Source organism: Quercus suber, unplaced genomic scaffold, assembly GCF_002906115.3.
Source record: "Quercus suber isolate HL8 unplaced genomic scaffold, Cork oak 2.0 scaffold_393, whole genome shotgun sequence".
Classification (NCBI taxonomy): Eukaryota; Viridiplantae; Streptophyta; class Magnoliopsida; order Fagales; family Fagaceae; genus Quercus; species Quercus suber.
The window spans coordinates 522,301-541,089 of NW_027069845.1; the positions used below are offsets into that span (position 1 = coordinate 522,301).

General features: G+C 34.7%; 1 protein-coding gene across 2 annotated transcripts; it reads right to left on the bottom strand.

Annotated features, from left to right (window-relative positions):
• Positions 1 to 345: 345 nt before the first annotated feature.
• Positions 346 to 17,565, bottom strand: LOC111993465 (uncharacterized). 2 transcript variants are annotated; one of them, XM_065761049.1, is made up of 8 exons: positions 16,810 to 17,565; positions 16,031 to 16,180; positions 15,272 to 15,439; positions 7,371 to 7,490; positions 6,197 to 6,283; positions 5,404 to 5,715; positions 2,803 to 3,263; positions 346 to 1,127 (listed from the first exon to the last, which is right to left on the bottom strand). In XM_065761049.1, exons 1-8 carry the CDS (start codon positions 17,339 to 17,341, stop codon positions 516 to 518), a joined length of 2,442 nt encoding a protein of 813 aa, XP_065617121.1. In that variant the 5' UTR covers positions 17,342 to 17,565; the 3' UTR covers positions 346 to 515. The 2 variants fall into 2 exon arrangements, with proteins under 2 accessions (XP_065617121.1, XP_065617122.1); XM_065761050.1 differs by lacking the exon at positions 16,031 to 16,180.
• Between the last annotated feature and the right edge of the window lie 1,224 nt (positions 17,566 to 18,789).

The following is an 18,789-nucleotide window of genomic DNA, read 5'->3' on the forward strand; positions in this document are numbered from 1 at the left end:
AAAACACACACATACAAAAGGAGATGGGAGAATGTTTTAAAGAAATTAATAGTGGTGTTGTTATTGGTTCAAATTTGAACTTAACACTAAAATTATTTTTTTGCCCCAATAAGCAAAGTTAGGGATGGTAATATGGCGGGACAAGATTGGATCAAGTGTCCCCATCCTCGCCCCATTCTTTTGAGATATAATTTAGAGCCACCATGTTATAAAATCAAGTACTATGGCTTATTTGAATTATTGTAATATGTTTAAATAACAAAAATGATGTAATCATAAATAATTAACAAAGAAAGTTAAAATTATTACTAATTTTTTTTTTTAACTTACAAACTTACAAACCAATATAACACTAAATATTAAATTTTTTTTTTCTTGTGTATTTAAAATTAATACATGTTTGTAAAGCTCAAATAATAAAATTTGTAATATCTTTGAAACACTCTTAATCATCAAATTCCATAAAATGAAAAAATAAAAATAAAATAATTATAATAATGAAATAAACTCACACATTAAAGAGGAACCACCTTGTAGCTACGTTGTGGCACCTTCAAGAAGGTAGCCCATATAAGATCAAAGTACAGTGGAAACTGCGCTACTGCAAAAAATGTTATCGGCAGGCAGGTCACCGCATACACTGGAAACGCCGCGTATTTCAGTTTATCCTTTAGCACAAAGAAATGTCCCGCACAGAAGGCAATCAACATGGAAGCTATGGAAACGAACAGTGATGTCAAACCCAGCAGAAGTTTCTTTGGCAGGTCACTACCAAAATCCTTCTCTTGGTACCGAGATGTTAAGATGGAGAGGAACATGACCAAAGCCGTGACGGAGAAGCAGAGCGCAATGAGTGATGAGATGGCAAAGGCGTCGAATGCAGGCTGGTTTTCAAGTGTTGGAGTGCCAATATCCTGCTTAACGCCTCCGGGGACTGTGGTGGCGCTGGCAAAGGCCACGGTGGCTATGAGTGCAGCGACTACGGAGCAAGATTCAGAGGTGCTGGTTAGCCATTCGCTGCCATCTTTGACGAGATCCTTGTGGGTTTCGGTGAATATCTCTCTTGAGGTCTCGCCCTTGTTGTTGTAGCGTTGGAAGAAGTGGAAGGGCATGGACTCTTTGACAAACTGAAATAACAAAAGGTTAAAAAAGAGTGATTATAGTACTAATTCTAGTATACAATTCTGTGTCATTAATTACAATAAATCATTCAAAGATTTATTAATTTATTATACTGATTTTGTTACAACTTTAGCATTTTCTTAACAAAAATATATGACATTGTTACTCTTGGATACATTATTTGTGACAATGTTTGGCTATAAATTTGGGTTACAACCAACAATAGAAAGATGATGTGTGTTTAATTACTAGATCACATTTAAGTAATTGTATGTAACTATGTATGCATTGTGCACATGTCAGCTAGCTTTTCTATAGGAGTTTTACAACCTAATGAGTCAACATTAAACTCAACAAATTAATGTTGAGTGGAATTGGATAAAAAGTTTGATTAGTTTGTAGGTAATTGCCAACTAATTGAATTACAAGTGTACGTTTTTAAACCCCTTTAAACACAAGTTGATTAACCTAGTTATGTAGCCAAGTGATTACTTAGGTAAATTATTCAAATCTAGGTTAACACAAGTAAATCATATAATGTAAACAATGCGGAAAGAAAAGAACACAACGATATGATAACCCAGGAAAATCAAACCGGTAAAAAATCTAAGGAAGATTTAACCTAACTATCTTCAAGGTAAAACAGATCCACTATGAAAGAATTGAAATTTTACAATAGCAACTTATTACCACGACCACGTGACAGCTCCGAGTTCACAGATTACTTCTTTTTTGGATTCAGAGCAACCACAAGTACTCCCACTTGTGTTTTTCTTTAAGCTCTTTATGCAGCAATTGAAGTTATCACCAAGCTCTCAATATCAATCTTGATCTTAATAACCCTAAGTATGTATGAAGATAAACACCTCTAGATCTCATAAGAGATTTATACACACAACATATCGACAATCTAAAAATGTGGCTAGGGTTTTTCCTTTTATACTTAAGACAAAATATAAAACCCTACACGTCATATGGGCTTGGGCTAAGTTGAAAAATTCTGCAGAAAAACAATCTGCACAAGTTTCGATAGATTGAGTCTAATTTTTGATCGATCGAGCCTTGCAGAAAGTGAATAGTAATTTTTTGCAATTACTCGATTCCAATTTCACAATAAACATACTTTGAGCAGCTTAAATCTAGACTCTAAGTTTTGATCATGGTTTACCAACATTATGTATTGAAGTTCTAAAACATTTAGATCCTAAATCCTTAGAACCTAACAAGCAAGCTCTTTTTTTTGTTTTTTTGAAATTCAATAGTTACAATGAGAAAATGAGGATTTGAATTTTGAATGTCTGTATTGAAAATATCAGTAGATGCCAATTAATTGAATAACAAGCTTAAGGGGCTCTTGGCAACTTGCCCTTATAACATGATAGATTACTAATGGTTTGAAAAACATAAGATATTAGAGAATAATAAATTTAATTATTTAACCATAATTCTAACATATATTTTCTAAGGTAATCTTAATTTTCGACTAATTAATTTACTCGTTTTTAGGATATTTTTAACTCATTGATTTAACTAGGGTTGTAATGCAAAACATGAGTAGAAGAATAGAGACAAGCGGAAAAATTGACATGGCAAATTAAACTAATTAGATTAATCTAGAAAAGGATTCTGGTAATGAACTAGAGAGCTCATGAGTTCACCAATTTTACTGAAGAATCATACCTCATGCCACTTGATTTCCCATTGCATTTGCAATGCTGCTCCAGGAATTAGCCAAGGCTTATGCTCTCCAAGCTTTGCCGCGAGATGCAAGGCACTATTACCTTCGTCATCCACTCTCCGAAACACGCTATCTTTCATTATATTTTTTTGTAGCAGAAACTGATATACATGTGGTTGCCTGTTCTCCACCGCCAACAACACTATATTCTTCTTGTGTTCATTCATGTCATGTATGGCAACGGGAAAAAGTTCCAAGATCTTCTCCACAATTTCAGTGATACCATTCTTAGCTGCAATTAATACAGGAGTCTCCCTCTTTACCTTTACCTTTTCAGCAAGTTTCTCCTTCGTTGCCAATAAGTCAGGTAGGGCAACGGGAAAAAGTTCCACGATCTTCTCCACAATTTCAGTGATACCAATCTTAGTTGCATTTAATACCTTTTCAGAGTGTTTCTCCTTCGCTGCCAATAACACAAGGGGCACTTAAGCAATGTTTGGTCTTTGTTTAAACTGTTTGCAACATATATATATATATATATATATTGTTAAAGTGGCAATAGGTACGTGAAGCAAATAAATCTTTATTTTTTCCCCTAGTTGGGTAGCTTTCTATTATCGTCCCTCTAACTTTTTAGTTCATTTCAATAATTTGGCTAGAAATATTCTTAGTTTACATTGTACTATTAACGTAAGATTTACGTTATTTTTAAATAAATTAATGTTTAAAAATCTTATAATTCAATTGATATTTTATTATACTTTCAACAAAAAGACCTTCTATTGTAGCTATAAAATTTCAAAAAAAAAAAAGAAAAAAAAAAGGGGATAGTTTTAAGTTGAGAGGAGCAAAATAGTCAAATGACTCAATGAATTATTGAAATATTGCTAATAAAAAAAAAACAAAAAGTAAAAAGGAAAAAAAAATGGAGAGGAAAGCACGGAAAAGTTATGCTGTGTTTTTTGGAGGCGAGCCTTAATGAGACCTGAATTATCCAGCCAAATAATGCTTTTTGAAAGGATAAATGTTGGGATTTTTTTTTTCAAAATATCGCCCATTATCAAACAATTTTGTTAGTTAGCATCGTTTCCAAATTATTTATAAAACTAACATCTCAAGTCTTTTAGACGCGAGTTCACTGTAGCAACTCGAGTTTGTAGGAATTGATTTCCTATGGAACTCAAGTCTCTAGGAAATGATTTCTAGTGGAACTCAAGTATTAGAGACTCGAGTTCCTACTCTGCACAAATAAAAAAGAGAGAAATAGAGGGAAAACGACCTTCACCCGAGGAATCACACACATTCGTGGGTTCAATTTGAGTTTGGGTTCGTGGGTTTCGCCGCCTAGGTTCATGGGTTTGCCGCTTGAGTTCGTGGGTTTTGTTGCTTGGGTTCATCGCTGGGTTTGCCGCTTGGGTTCGCTGACTGGGTTTGTGGGTTCACTGCTGGGTTCTTGGTTGATCTCTTGCTTTGTGTGGTTTCTGCTTTGATCTCTTGTTTGTGTTTGTGTTTTTGTTGTTTCTTTGGTTGTCGTTTTTGTATTTTTTTTTTTTTTTCCAGAGGGAGACGGGGAAGAAGAAGAAGAGGTTGAGGTTTTTTGGTTTTCTTTTGTGGAACTCGAGTGTTTAAAACTCAAGTTCCAGGTGAAATTTCATTGAAATTGAGTATGTGATACTCGATTTGCTACAATGGCCTCAAGTCTCTTAGCCTCGAGATGTTAATTTGCTAAATAATTTAAAAATGATGCTAACTAACAAAATAGTTTGAAATTTTATGTTATTTTGAAAAAAAAATCCATAAATACCGTTGCATACACTTCTACACACAATTAAAAATGCAATTGAAATCATGACTTCAAGTCACGACTTCTAACTTTAAAATCGTGACTTTAATTCTTCAAGACACAAAATCATAATTTCAGTTGTGTGTAAAAGTGTGTGCATAATAAACACTACTCCTTTTGTGATATGTATTTGTTGGCTTTGTCTCACATGTGGACCATTTCTCTTCAATAAGTCTAAAGGCCCAGGAAATTTTATAATTTTTTTTTTACAAGTATTAAGGTGTCACGTTTGATAGATGTACAACAACAGCAACAAAATTGATGTAAAGTGTCTCTTAGATTTGCTATTTTCTTATTTGGTAAGTAGGCTCACAAGTGACAAAGTTGGATGCTGGGACTCGCCCTAATATTATACTTATTTATTTTTCTTGAAAAATTTTCACTTTCCTTAAGGGGAAAAAATCTTATAAACTCCTACCCTTTTAAACAATTTTAATTTTTATTTATTTATTTATTTTTTTTAATTTTTTTACCACCGTGCATCCTTAGAGAGATGGTTACTTCATATGTATAAGTACTTTTGAAGTGTGGAGGTAAGAGCTGGGATTCAAATCTTCATAAACCAACTTCACACATACATATACTTAAATTAGGTTAGAGTATAATTTCTATCTTGTTAAAAAAAAAAAAAAAAAAAAATCCTAAATACCCCCTAGGATTTTTTGTTTTTGTTTTAGTGATTAATGAATTCCCTCTATGAGTTTTGTAAGCTAATCAGAAAGTTCACAAGTGAGAAGGATATATAGCGGATTATATATACCTTGTTTTGTGTTATAGTTATCGCCAGTTTCTTTGTTTTTGTCTTCTTGGTTAGTTTTCGAAGTACCAGTATTTGAGAGAGCTGTAGGCTTCTGATCCTCGGAGGAGGATTCACCTGCGAATTTGATAGCATCATAAGGCACTGTCTCTGTATCTGTTGCCACTGTTGGGGATATTGTTGCTGCCACGGGGTTCGCCCCAGCAGTGGCATCATATTCATATGATGAAGTATAACGAAGAAGTTCGTTCATGATCTGAACGGCCCATGTGTGCTTCTGTTTCTTCTCTTGTATCTTTCTTATCCCAGTAGATCCTTTTTAACATAATACAATTTATATTGTAAATTAGAGACCATGTGAATTATCTTGTATATGTACATAATGCATGAGTACGTCTCTACCTTGTGTGTGCATGCACTTTTTATTTTTTGAACGAAAGAGAGAAGAAAAAGTATCTTAGGAGATAGCCTTAGTGGGGAAAGAAAAATGTGATAATGTAAATACCATCTCGTTTAATATTAAAATATTTGTGGCATGCTGTAATATTTTAAGAAAAATAATATTATAAACAAAAAAGGCAGAGGTGAAGATATATGGTTATATAATGACTAAAACATCTAGTGAAAATAATTGTTGAAATGACCTATTTTGATTGTGATATAGTAAAGTGGTAGGAGGATGGATTCAAGTGAAGACGTTTCTTCGATCAAAATTTGCTATTTTAGTAAGTTGTAAACAAGATTGTGAACAAAAACTGTGTTTATACTTCATAGCATTCTTCTATAATGACATTACCTAGTCCAAAAATGACCAGCATTGCCTTGGATGCGAACTTGACAAACTCAAAGCAGGTGCCATAATTAGCTGGAACCAGTTGATGCCCTGGATGAGATAGATGATTGCGATGCTTAAATAACAAGGTTCAAGAGTTATAGACTACAATTCTGGGACCTCAGTGTTAAAGATTAAGTCAGAAGAATATAGGACCTCATTGATTTAACAATTTGATCCGTCCCAAAAATTGGCTCACGTAACATTTTATTTAATTTATTTTTTCTCCATTGTATTAAAACTAGCCAGTATGACTGGTTTAATAATTATGAAACTCGGATTTTTTTTTTTTTGGTGAGGAATTAAAAATTAGCATGTAAAGACAAGGTATTTGTTTTTTGGAGCGAAAGTTATAGGTTAAAACTATCTCAAAAAAAATATCTAATTCAATCTTTTTTTTTCCTATTCTTTGCTACAAATATTTGCTTTGTTGTTTTTTCTTTTTTGGATAAATTTGATAGTTATAAAGAAGAATAATAGATTTGAACTTTGGATATTTTTGTTGATAACACCAAAAGGTGCATGCCAGTTAATTTGTGTTAAGGATAAAAGCCAGCTCATAGAATCCAAGAGTTCAAATATTTGTGATAAGTGATAACTACAATATAAAATACAAACTCAACCAAATTTGTAGATTGTGATAAGATAAGAAGAGTTATTTGTATGTCAAACTTCTCTGTATTTCAAACTCATTGTATCTCAAATACTTTGTATCTGATCATTTGTACATTTATATATAAATGTAGAGCCTTCACCCTATTATGGTTAGGCTGGAAAACAATTCAATTACTTGTTTTTATAATTTGCAAGACTTTTAACTTTTTAACAATATTTGCTTAGTTAGTACTACTTAGTAGCACCAAAGTGGCATTAAAACTATAGCTGACAGACACGCTAGTATTATATATGTCATTTTATCATTTATCGAAAGGGATATTGTGATAACCCTTACATTACACCATATATAACCTTTCCTGTGATATCCCAAAAATATTGATTATATTTGGGATTCTCCGTAACTATTTTTTATTTTTCAGATCAACTTTGTACTTACTATTCTTAGATTAGACATGTTCGTGTAATACCTTTATAAAATTTAATTTATAATATCTGAGGTGTCACACCTCAGCTTGATTACCTGCTTCAGCTTTAGGGTTCTCTACATCTGTTGCCAATTCACTCTTTGTTTCTGCTGTAGATTTAACATCTGATTTTTCATGGTTCTGTGCATCCTTTCTCACCCCGTTCTTTTTTTCGACTGACAAGAAGAAAAAAAAAAGTTTGTTCACTAGCAGATAGCAAATAAGTCATAACTATAAGAATATGTATTAGTTATGGCTTTGCGCTTTGTGTATGTCAATCTTTTTATAAATGTGTAAATCCAAAGAGGAAATTAACTATCACAAAAAGCAAAGAAAGAAAGAGGAAATTAGATGTTAGCTTTATAAATGCCCAATGCATAAAGCATTTTGAGATGCACTTGGGATTTACACTTATAACATATCCACTCCTCTCATCTACTTTAATTTTACTTGAATAGAAATAAATAACAACTACTACACAAAGTGGGCACTAGGCATACATGTTCCTATAGATTTGCGTAGGCACATATATAACTCAGACCATAATAGACAAACACTGGAACAATTCTAAGCAGATTGTCCTTCCCTTTTCAGTCGTGATCACTAGGATCCTTTTGCACTTAGGAGTCGTTATTTAACCTGGTCTGAACCGTGTCCCCCTCCCTTTTGCTATTGGTTGTGGTACCCTTATCTTGAGTAGGTCTCAGCAGAAACGACCTCAACCTTGCTCTTCACTTCTGAGCCAGACAATGATTTAGACGATACTGATGCTACTGAAGATGCTGCTATTGCTGCTTAGGACAATGTGCCCGGTCATTTCTCCTCTCGTGCTACTCCATCTTTGAGCAATGTGATGGGCTATTGTTTACAGTAGCTCATGGCCACCCAGCGTACCCCTCTTACCATTCTCAGTTGACTCGTTTGGAGAGCCGATTTCCTCCTCTTGCTGATTCTTGTGTACCCATTGTCTCTCATGACAAGAAGGGAGTGTTTTGAAGTATATTTCAGTGTGTGTGTACTTTTTAGGGGGACTGTATGTATTTCTTTTTTGATGAGAGAAGGGGGGGGGGGGGGGGGGTGCGCCTGATATATAGGGGGAGTCGTTATTTATTGTCTATTTTTTCCTTATAGTTTATGGACAATTGGTTTTGTAACCATTCACTTTCATATCAAACTAAGTTGAATGCTTGTGTGTTTTATTAATATCCATTTTATTTTTCACATATGTTGGTGTTTACAATCTTGATATAGGATACGTGTTATAGAGCCATTGCTGCGCACCCGTGAGCTTAGAAGTTAGAAAGCGAATGTTCAACACGGTGTTACTGCCTATTAGTGATCAAGAGTTGAATCCACATAGCCAAGCGCGTCACTGCAGTATTCAAACCTTCAAGGTGGGTCACTGGAGTTGGTCAAAAGTTTTTTTTTAAAGGAACAGTTGGTCAAAAGTTTTGGTTATGAACATGGGCAGGCCATTCATGAATTCTTGTACGAAGTGTTCAAAAATTCTAAAACTGTAGTGGGTCATAGTACTATGTTTATATACTGGTCGTGTGTGGAGCATCAAAAGAAGAAGCCTTCTGGTCAAGCTGAATCTACTGTCAAAGAACCAATTGCTGCAGATAAGCTCATACCAAGAAAACAGGAGAAGTCAAGATATAGAAGAACAGAGCACGACATGTAGTTAGTTGCTATATAACTTGTAGTTTAGTTAGTAGTATATTGTATATATGTTTCATACGTGCCAACTACTGTTAGTAATACACACGCCAAGAGTGTTAGTATTTAGTTTTTTGATTAGCACATTTTTGGGAGTTAGAGTTAGTTACTTCCTTTAGCTTGTAATATAGATTAGTTCTTAATTCTAATTAATGCAATGAAATTATTTTTCCCAAATTAGTTTTTCACATGGTATCAAAGTACAAAACCTAGGGTTTTCTTCTTTTAACAGATTTGAGAACTTTCTTCTTCGTTTTTCTTCGTCTTCTTCAAAAGCTTCGAAGCTCCTTCCATGGCTACCATTGGTATAGCTACTGCTTCAACCTCTGAAACTCAATCTTCAACATAGGATTCATCAAATGTGAATGATCGATCCTTTGTTTTTACACCATGGAGAAAATCTTGGTGCTGTTCTTGTTTCTCAACCTCTAATTGGTGGAGAAAATTATCCTGCTTGGGCTTGGTCTGTTAGGAAGTCACTCATTGCTAAGAATAAGCTTGGCTTCATAGATGTTTCTCTCACCTTGTCATCTCCAATTGTAGATTCTCCAACTGCAATTCAAGCTTGGATTCGTGTAGACAATATGGTAGGGACTTGGATAATCAATTCTGTCTCTCCAAGGCTTCAGGCTAGTATTGTCTATAGGGAAACTACTTTGGAAATTTGGAATGATTTGAGAGATACTTTCTGTCATAAGAATGGTCCAAAGATCTTCAATTTGCAGAAGCAAATCTCAAAGCTCCATCAAGGTGAAGTTTCAATCACTGATTTCTTCACACAGTTGAAGGTCTTGTGGGATCAATTGCAAAGTCTCAGCCCTTTTCCTTTGTGCACTTGTGGAAAATGTCAGTGCAATGTGAATCAAAGGCTTACTGATCTTTAAGCCAAAGAATCAGTGATGAAGTTCCTCGTGGGACTGAATGATTCTTTTTCTCAAGTCAGAACTCAGATTTTACTCATGGATCCTCTACCTTCTGTTAACAAGATGCATTCTTTGTTGATCCAAGAAGAGATGCAAAGGAGTGTTAGTATGGGTACAAGGGTTGAATCTACAGCTTTAGTCACCAAGACTCAGAATTTCACTAATAGGGGTTCTAATGGTAATGGCAAAGACAGACCATTGTGTACTCATTGAGGCAAGCTAGGCCATAACATTGACAAGTGTTAAAAGTTACACGGATTTCCACCAGGTTACAAATCCAAGAACAAGTCCATGGCCCATCTGGTCTTTTCTACTATTCCAGATCAACTTCACAATCATATGGCACTAACTCCTCAAGAAGGTGTGCCTGGCCATGTAGCTGTCACCACTCATGCTCCTTCTTTCACAACAGATTAGTACCAACAACTGCTAGCTTTGATTGGTGCACTACCAAGGCCATCTCAGTAGCATTATACTGGGCAGGAGTACCACATGGCCAATACTGTGGGTTTTCCTAATAACACAGTAGCAGGTATGTCTCTAAACTTCAAGCATTCTATCTTTTCTGCTCAACTTGTTAATAGAAAAGCTTATAATATGGAGACTTGGGTTAGTGATACTAGGGCTATTGATCACATAGTCTGTTCTGTGAGTTTACTAACCACAATTACTGCTATTTCACATTCTATTGTACAACTACCTAATGGGGAATCAACTATTGTCACACATATTGGAATAATTCAACTGTCTTCACATCTAATCCTTACAAATGTCCTTTGTGTACCTTCTTTTTCTTTTAACTTTTTATCTGTCAGTTCCATGACTAAAACAGAACCCCTTTGTCTTGTTTTCCTTTCTGCTCATTGCTTTATACAGGACCTTACCAACTGGAGCATTAATATTGGAATGGGTCAAATGTCTGATGGTCTGTACTTGCTGCAACAATCAAGCTTGTTATCAGCTTCTAGTTTTCTAGTTGATTACTTGTCCAAGCACAACATAAGTTCTTTTACTGTCTTTTCTTCTAATACTCATCACAATAATCTGTATTCTTTGTGGCATTCTAGACTAGGACATCCCTCTGATGTTAAGCTTCAAACTTTGAGCAATGTTTTTCCTTTCTTGCAAAATTGTTGTACCAAACAATGTACTGTTTGTCCATTGGCAAAACAGAAAAGATTGCCCTTTCCCTTCAATAATAAAATGTGTGATTCTCCTTTTGATTTGGTGCATCTGGATGTTTGGGGTCCATTTTCTGTTCCTACCTCAGCTGGTCATAGATATTTCCTTACTTTAGTTGATGATGCAACTAGGGCAACTTGGCTTTTCTCATGAAGCCAAAATCTGAAGTCAAAGCCTTGATTGTTTCCTTTTATAACATGGTTTTCATTCAATTCAATGTTAAAATCAAATGTTTTAGATCTGATAATGCTATTGAATTCAAACTTTTTGATTTTAATTCTGCTAAAGGCATAATTCACTAAACTAGTTGTGTTTATACTCCACAACAAAATTCTGTTGTGGAGAGAAAACATCAACATATCTTGTCTACTGCTAGGGCTTTACAAATCCAGTCCAATCTGCCTCTTTCCTTTTGGGGTGATTGTGTGCTCACTACTATATATCTTATTAACAGATTGCCCTCTCCTCTCTTACAGCATAAAACTCCCTATGAACTTCTGTTTGGGAAGGTTCCTTCTTATTCCCATCTTAGGGCTTTTGGTTGTCTCTGTTTTGCTTCCACCACTGGTCCTAATTCTTCCAAGTTCTCTCCTAGAGCAAGGAAGTGTGTTTTTATTAGATATCCCTACAATATCAAGGGTTATAAGCTCTTTGATCTCTTATCTCACACTGTTCTTGTATCTAGGGATGTAGTTTTTCATGAGATAGTTTTTCATTTTTCTGTGCTTGAAGCTGTTTCCTCTTCTTCTTCTCTTATTCCACTTCCTGCAATGTCCCCCATTCCATCTTATTTTTGTGATGCTTCTCCACAATGTTCTTCTTTTCCTTTAGCTTCTTCCCATAACATTTCTGATGACACCATCATTGATATTCATTATGATCTTGATGAGGATCTCCCTCAGGATCTTCTTGAGGCTCTAGATGAGCCTTTGGTTCCTAATCTTCATCTTAGGCGGTCTATTAGAGTCTCTAAGCCTCCATCTTATCTTCAAGCTTACCATTGCAGTCAGGTAACCTCAGTTCCTACTTCTAATCTACCTTAGCCAGGTACATCTCATCCTCTTTCTTCTTTTCTTTCTTATGATCACTTGTCTCCATCCTATAAATCATTTTGTTACTCCATCTCTGCTATTGTTGAACCACAATACTATTCTCAAGCTATGTCTGACCCTAAGTGGCAAGCTACTATGGATGCTGAAATTACAGCATTGGAGGCAAATAACACTTGGACCTTTACTCCTCTTCCACCCAACAAAAAGGCCATTGGTTGTAAGTGGGTTTACAAGGTTAAGTATATGTTTGATGGCTCTGTGGAGAGGTACAAGGCTCAGTTGGTTGCAAAGGGGTTTACCCAAAAAGAAGGCTTGGATTATATTGAGACCTTCAGTCTTGTTGCCAAAATGGTCTCTGTGGAGTGCTTGTTGGCAGTGGCTATTGTGAAAGGTTGGTTTTTGAGCCAACTTAATGTCAACAATGCATTCCTTCATGGGGATTTGCTTGAGGATGTTTATATGGCTCTTCCACCTGGCTTCCCAGCAAGGGGAGGTTTTTTTGCAAATTAAACAAATCTCTTTATGGCTTGAAGTAATAAGCATCTCGGCAATGGTTCTCCAAGTTCTCTGAAGCCTTGATTCAATTAGGCTTTGTGCAGTCTAAAGCAGACTCTCACTGTTTACTGGACAGCAGGGTGAGTCTTTATTGCCTTATTAGTCTATGTGGACGATGTATTAATTGCCAGCAATGACAAGGACAAGGTTGATCAGTTCAAGGTTTTATTGGATCAAAAGTTCAAGCTTAAGGATTTGGGAGATTTAAAGTTTTTCCTTAGTCTAGAAGTTGCAAGGACTGATAAGGATATAACCATTTGTCAAAGAAAGTATGCAATGGAAGTACTAAGTGATGCTGGTATGCTTGGTTGTAAACCTTCTAAGGTTCTAATGGAGCAAAATCTTAATTTGAGCAAGTATAATGGTGNTTTACTGGACAGCAGGGTGAGTCTTTATTGCCTTATTAGTCTATGTGGACGATGTATTAATTGCCAGCAATGACAAGGACAAGGTTGATCAGTTCAAGGTTTTATTGGATCAAAAGTTCAAGCTTAAGGATTTGGGAGATTTAAAGTTTTTCCTTAGTCTAGAAGTTGCAAGGACTGATAAGGATATAACCATTTGTCAAAGAAAGTATGCAATGGAAGTACTAAGTGATGCTGGTATGCTTGGTTGTAAACCTTCTAAGGTTCTAATGGAGCAAAATCTTAATTTGAGCAAGTATAATGGTGATTTGCTCAATGATCCTAACAAGTACAGGAGATAGTGGGGAGGCTGTTGTATTTGACAATCACCAGACCTGACATCACTTATGATGTTCATAAGTTGAGTCAGTTTATGTCCAAACCAAGAATACCACACCTTGAAGCAGCCTATAGAGTCTTGCAGTATTTGAAGAATGAACTAGGGAAGGGAGTGTTCTTTTTAGCTGCCTCAGAGTTGCATGTGAAAGGTTTTACTGATTCAAATTGGGTTGTATGTCCAAATGCAAGAAGATTAGTGACTAGATATTGCATCTTCATTGGAGACTCCTTAATTTCTTGGAAATCCAAGAAACAGTCCACTGTCTCTTGATCTTCAGTAGAAGCTGAATATAGAGCAATGGCAATAGCTACATGTGAAGTGGTATGGATTCTTTAACTTCTAAGGGATATTCAAGTAAGGCATGACAGAGAAGCTTTGCTCTTTTGTGATAGTCAATCTACTCTCCACATTGGTTTCAATCTAGTGTTTCATGAAAGAACCAAACACATAGAGATTGACTGTCATGTGGTCAGGGACAAGGTGTTGGCTAAGGTGATAAAGTTAATTCATGTAAGGACTCAATGCCAATTGGCTGATGTGCTAACTTAGCTTTGAGTTTTAATCACTTCTCGGAGCTCATTTCCAAGATGGGACTAATCAATATTCATTTGCCCTCAGTCCATCTTGAGGAGAAATTATAAGATCCACATAGTGGATAAGTGATGTGGTTCACCATTCCACTAAAAAATTGCCACTTGTTTAAAATTGTTAGTTAGAAAAATTTTTTAAACAGAAATTAATTACTGACTCAGCAATTTTAAACAAGTTGAAGTTTTTTAGTGAAATGGTGGACAAGTGACGTAGTCCACTAGTGTACTCTATAATTTCTCCATCTTGAGAGGGAGTATCAAAAGAAGAAGCCTTCTGGTCAAGCTGAATCTACTGTCAAAGAACCAATTGCTGCAGATAAGCTCATACACACAGAAAACAAGGGAAGTCAAGATATAGAAGAACAGAGCACGACATGTAGTTAGTTGCTATATACAACTTGTAGTTTAGTTAGTAGTATATTGTATATATGTTTCACATGTGCCAACTACTGTTAGTAATACACGTGCCAAGAGTTGTTAGTATTAAGTTTTTTTGATTAGCACATTTTTTGGGATTTAGTTAGAGTTAGTTACTTCCTTTAGCTTGTACATATAGATTAGATTCTGTAATTCTAATTAATGCAATGAAATCATTTTTCCCAAATTAGTTTTTCACATAGAGTACTTAAAGGTTTTTGAGCTAAAGTATTAACTTTTCTTTCTACAGTGAGTTGTCTTAATTGGGGTAGGTTAGTACTCTGGGAGTGTTTTTTCATTTAGAGTCATTCTTCATTGGTTCTTAACTTTGTTACCACAGATCCTTTTTTTTTTTTTTTTTTTTTTTTGGAGAAGAAAGTAGTTACTAGATCTAAGTGCCCCTCTTGTTAATTTCTTTATTTTTAAAATTTGGTATTTGCTGTTATTGTACTTAATTAATCTTAGTTTTATCACTCGTTGATAAATTGTAAATAGTGACAAGTCCTATGGATTAATTCACAAAGAAGAAGAAGAAGAAGAAGAAGAAGATGATGATGATGATGATGAAAGAAAGAAAGACAAGTCCTATGGGTTGATAATAAATAATTAACAATCAAACACAAACAAAATAAAATGATCAATTCATATAATATATGATTCCATTCTGTCGGTATGATGTTCATAATTATGATATATTTTACTAGCAGCTATAACTAACACACACACACACACACACACACAAAGAAGTCGAGGCATAAGAAGAAGAAAAAGTCACCTTTCCGAAAAAGTTGCAAGAAGTCGAGGCATGTTCTGTAGTTCTCTGGATAATCCTGTTTCTTTTGGTCATTGAGATCGTTTTCAGGTCCCGTTGACTGGTGATCAGATGATTTAATGGTCTCTTGAAAATTCTGATTGTCAGGCTCGAGCCCATCAACAAAGATACCTTCCAAAAAATAAGAAAAAATAAAATAAAATCCATATTTAAAATATAAAACTATTTTAGGCCATGATTCTTAAATCTAAAATCCATATTTTTATGATTCTTAATTAAATCTAGAATATACGTATTTAATACCAAGTCACACATACCGCGATAACTGATTTTTGCCGATTATGAGATACAAGTCATACTACAATATATGTAAAACAGTCAAATAAATTAGGGAACTATTTCATTTCAAAACATATAATTTAGGAGATTAAATTTTATAAGGATGTAGTGTAAAACTCAAATTGTATCCATCTAATCCTAATATACCACATCATCATATTACATTTTAAAAATATGTATGACCACACTCAATCAATTCTTATAAGCATTTGAAATTCTAATACACATTTGAAATTAAATCTAACTTAAATGTGAGTTTATTGAGACAGTAAGATATATTAAGTTTTAAATAAAAAGTTGATATGATAATCTCTTATTAAATGATGTAAAACATGAATTTTACAACCAACCTTGCCAAAGCCAGACTCTATTTTAAATCTATAACATGATTCTGTTCATGATTGCTCATTTAGTGATACTTACAGTAATAAATCATTTTATACCATCCTCCAAGGTGGCTACCACTTCTGAAGGCGGAAGGCTTGCTCGCTAGCAAATGAAGAGGGGTCCATCCTTTCTCATTGAAAGAGTTAACTAGCTTTTCATACAAGTGAATTATTCTAAATGCCAAATCTGTCCACACACACACACACAAAAAAAGAAAAAAAGAAAAAAAAAAAGAGCAACATTTGAAACATGTCTTAGGGTCCGTTTGGATAGCACTTATTATTGCTGAAAGTTGATAAAAACTGATTGTTGCTGAAAACACTGTAGTAAAATAATTTTAAATGTGTGAATAGTGTTGTGGGACCCACTTTTAATATTAAATATTACGTGAACAGTGTGTGAACAGTGCACGCACAGTACACGTACAGTAAATTTTGTCCCCCAAAGTCAACAAGTGCGAAAAAAGAAAAAAAAAAAAAAAAAAAAAAAAGGAGAAAACGCACAGAGGAAACGCGCCGCAACTAACCCCCCTATCCAAACCCATACTTAGTACCAAAATAGAAAGAAGATAAAAGTACTCCATATCAGTAAGCCCAAATTCTCTAAAATAACAAGTTTCTGCCTACACTATTTTGAATGAAAATCGATTTTAATCATGTTTTACTTTATGCTTTCCTAATTATAACATAGCTCATATTTGTTTTTCCTTCCTTAAAAAATAATTAAAATTTAAAATGAAAACAAATTATAGAAAGTTATTAGTTATGGTTAGAAATTATTAAAGAAAGATATATTTAAACAGTTAAACTACTCACCAAAATAATCTCCAGCGATGGCGCAATGAAGAATAGTGTCACCATCCTTCCTCCTTGAATATTCATAGCCATTTTCGGTACCACAGATCTGGTGAAGACGGAGAAAGGCGTCTTTTTTACCAGAGAGCGCTGCCAAGAAAAAAGGAGTCTCATTGTCATCATTACGAGCACCCACCAATGATGGATCAACTTTTGCAATGCACTCACACATTGCCACATTCCCCATTGATGCAGCAATATGGAGAGGGGTACTCCCTTGCTCGTTTTTAATTTGCAGAACCTCTTTTCCATCTGGTTGAGCGGAGATATATCGCACAAGTTTTCTGACTACCTCTTCTTTGCCATCGGAGACAGCAATGTGTAGTGCTGTGTCCCCTGAACTTGTGAGCTTGGCTTTGTGGACCGTATTATTTTCGCTATATATTTCAAGCACGTTTTCCCATTGGCCTCTCATGGCACTTTTGAACAATTTTTTCTTGATTTTCTCAATTTTCTCAATTTCCGGATCCGTTTGATCTATGGTGGAAGTCATTTTCGCTAACAGGAACAAGGAGGACAGGAAACGAGTGGAGTTAGATGAGTAGGAGATGGTGAAACTAACTGGGACTTGTGTTTTGATTTTATACTAGAGATCGACCGAGTTCTGTGCTAGTGCTACAAAGAAACATACACAAACAGTACTTTAAGGAAAGTTTTTTCCACATGCTGTTGTGTTTACTAGCATATTTGTAGCTTGTAGACTGAGACTACCTCGTCTCGAAGTTTGTCTTAGTATTCAAAAAAAGAACTAAAAAAAAAAAAAAAAACACTTTTGCTGCTGACAATGGGAAAGACAGAAACAAATAAAAACCGGAAAGAGAATCAACAGCAATAGGTAACATTGTTTGTATTTTTTGAAAGTATATATAGGTAACAAGTGTGTAAAAATATGTGTAATGTTATTTAAATATTAAAAATTATTGTTTAAACAACAATAACAAATAGTTGTCCAATATTATTTTGGCTTTTGAAAAACATATACTAACAGACTGATAGAACATAATTTGGGGGAATTTCTACCAAATAAGTTTGGAAAATATAACGTCGAATTGAACATCAAGCTAAAAAGGAGAAACTGGATTCTCACAAAAAAAAAAAAAAAAAAGAAAAGAAAAGAAAAGAAAGAAAGAAAAAGAAAAAGAAAAAAGGAGAGACTAGACTTGGACTTCAAGCGAATTATGTTCCAAATGATGTTGATTTGACACCATGTTTTTCATCAGAATCCAAGCTTTTCCTTTTGAACAAAAATATTTCTTACCTCACTTTAAAAAGAGACGTGTAGACATGTGGGGGTATCTTCTTTCTTTCTTTCTTTTTTATTTATTTATTTTTTTTTTGTGCTTATATCAAGGTGGGAGATGGGGGTCTCTTTCACATCATAATAAGACAATATTAATAAACTAGAAAGCTCTAGATAGAATTGTAAGATTGCATTCTTTTTTTCCGGGAGAAAAATGAGTAGAATGGGGCAACTTAAGGTGGTGTCTTTCACCTGAGCGTAATTATACTGTACTCTATCCATTAGATTTGGACCTGCGGAAGCAGGGGATTTGAATGAGCCATAGCTATGTACTGAGTCCCATCGAAGATGCTAGTAAGTATGAGCCAAGAGCATGGATTAATTTTCCAAGCGTTTTTCATTGCAGGATTCAAACCTAGGACCTAAACCTCCCAAAATATTAGGATTGAGCCCATGACCACTAGACCAACCACCCCCGGTGGTGAAATGTAAGATTGTATTCTTTAATTACACAAAAAGCACACAATTAATATTCATCGTACAATAATTAAATCAAACATGGCTCATGATTCTTTTTGGGATTTGAATTGATCAATACTATTGATTTGTAATTCAAACTCAATGTGCTATTCAATGAAGGGAATATACACGAAATTTCCAAATCTATAAGATGCAAAAAATAGAGAAAATAATGCTAAGGA

What these genes read in the sequence shown, in the direction of transcription:
- LOC111993465 (XM_065761049.1), bottom strand. Translation starts at nt 17,341, where the DNA reads ATGACTTCCACCATAGATCAAACGGATCCGGAAATTGAGAAAATTGAG. An exon ending in CTTGCAACTTTTTCGGAAAG is followed by an intron (nt 7,491 to 15,271) that starts GTGACTTTTTCT and finishes TCTTCTTGTCAG; the next exon opens with TCGAAAAAAAGAACGGGGTG. An exon ending in GGGAAATCAAGTGGCATGAG is followed by an intron (nt 1,128 to 2,802) that starts GTATGATTCTTC and finishes TTGTTATTTCAG; the next exon opens with TTTGTCAAAGAGTCCATGCC.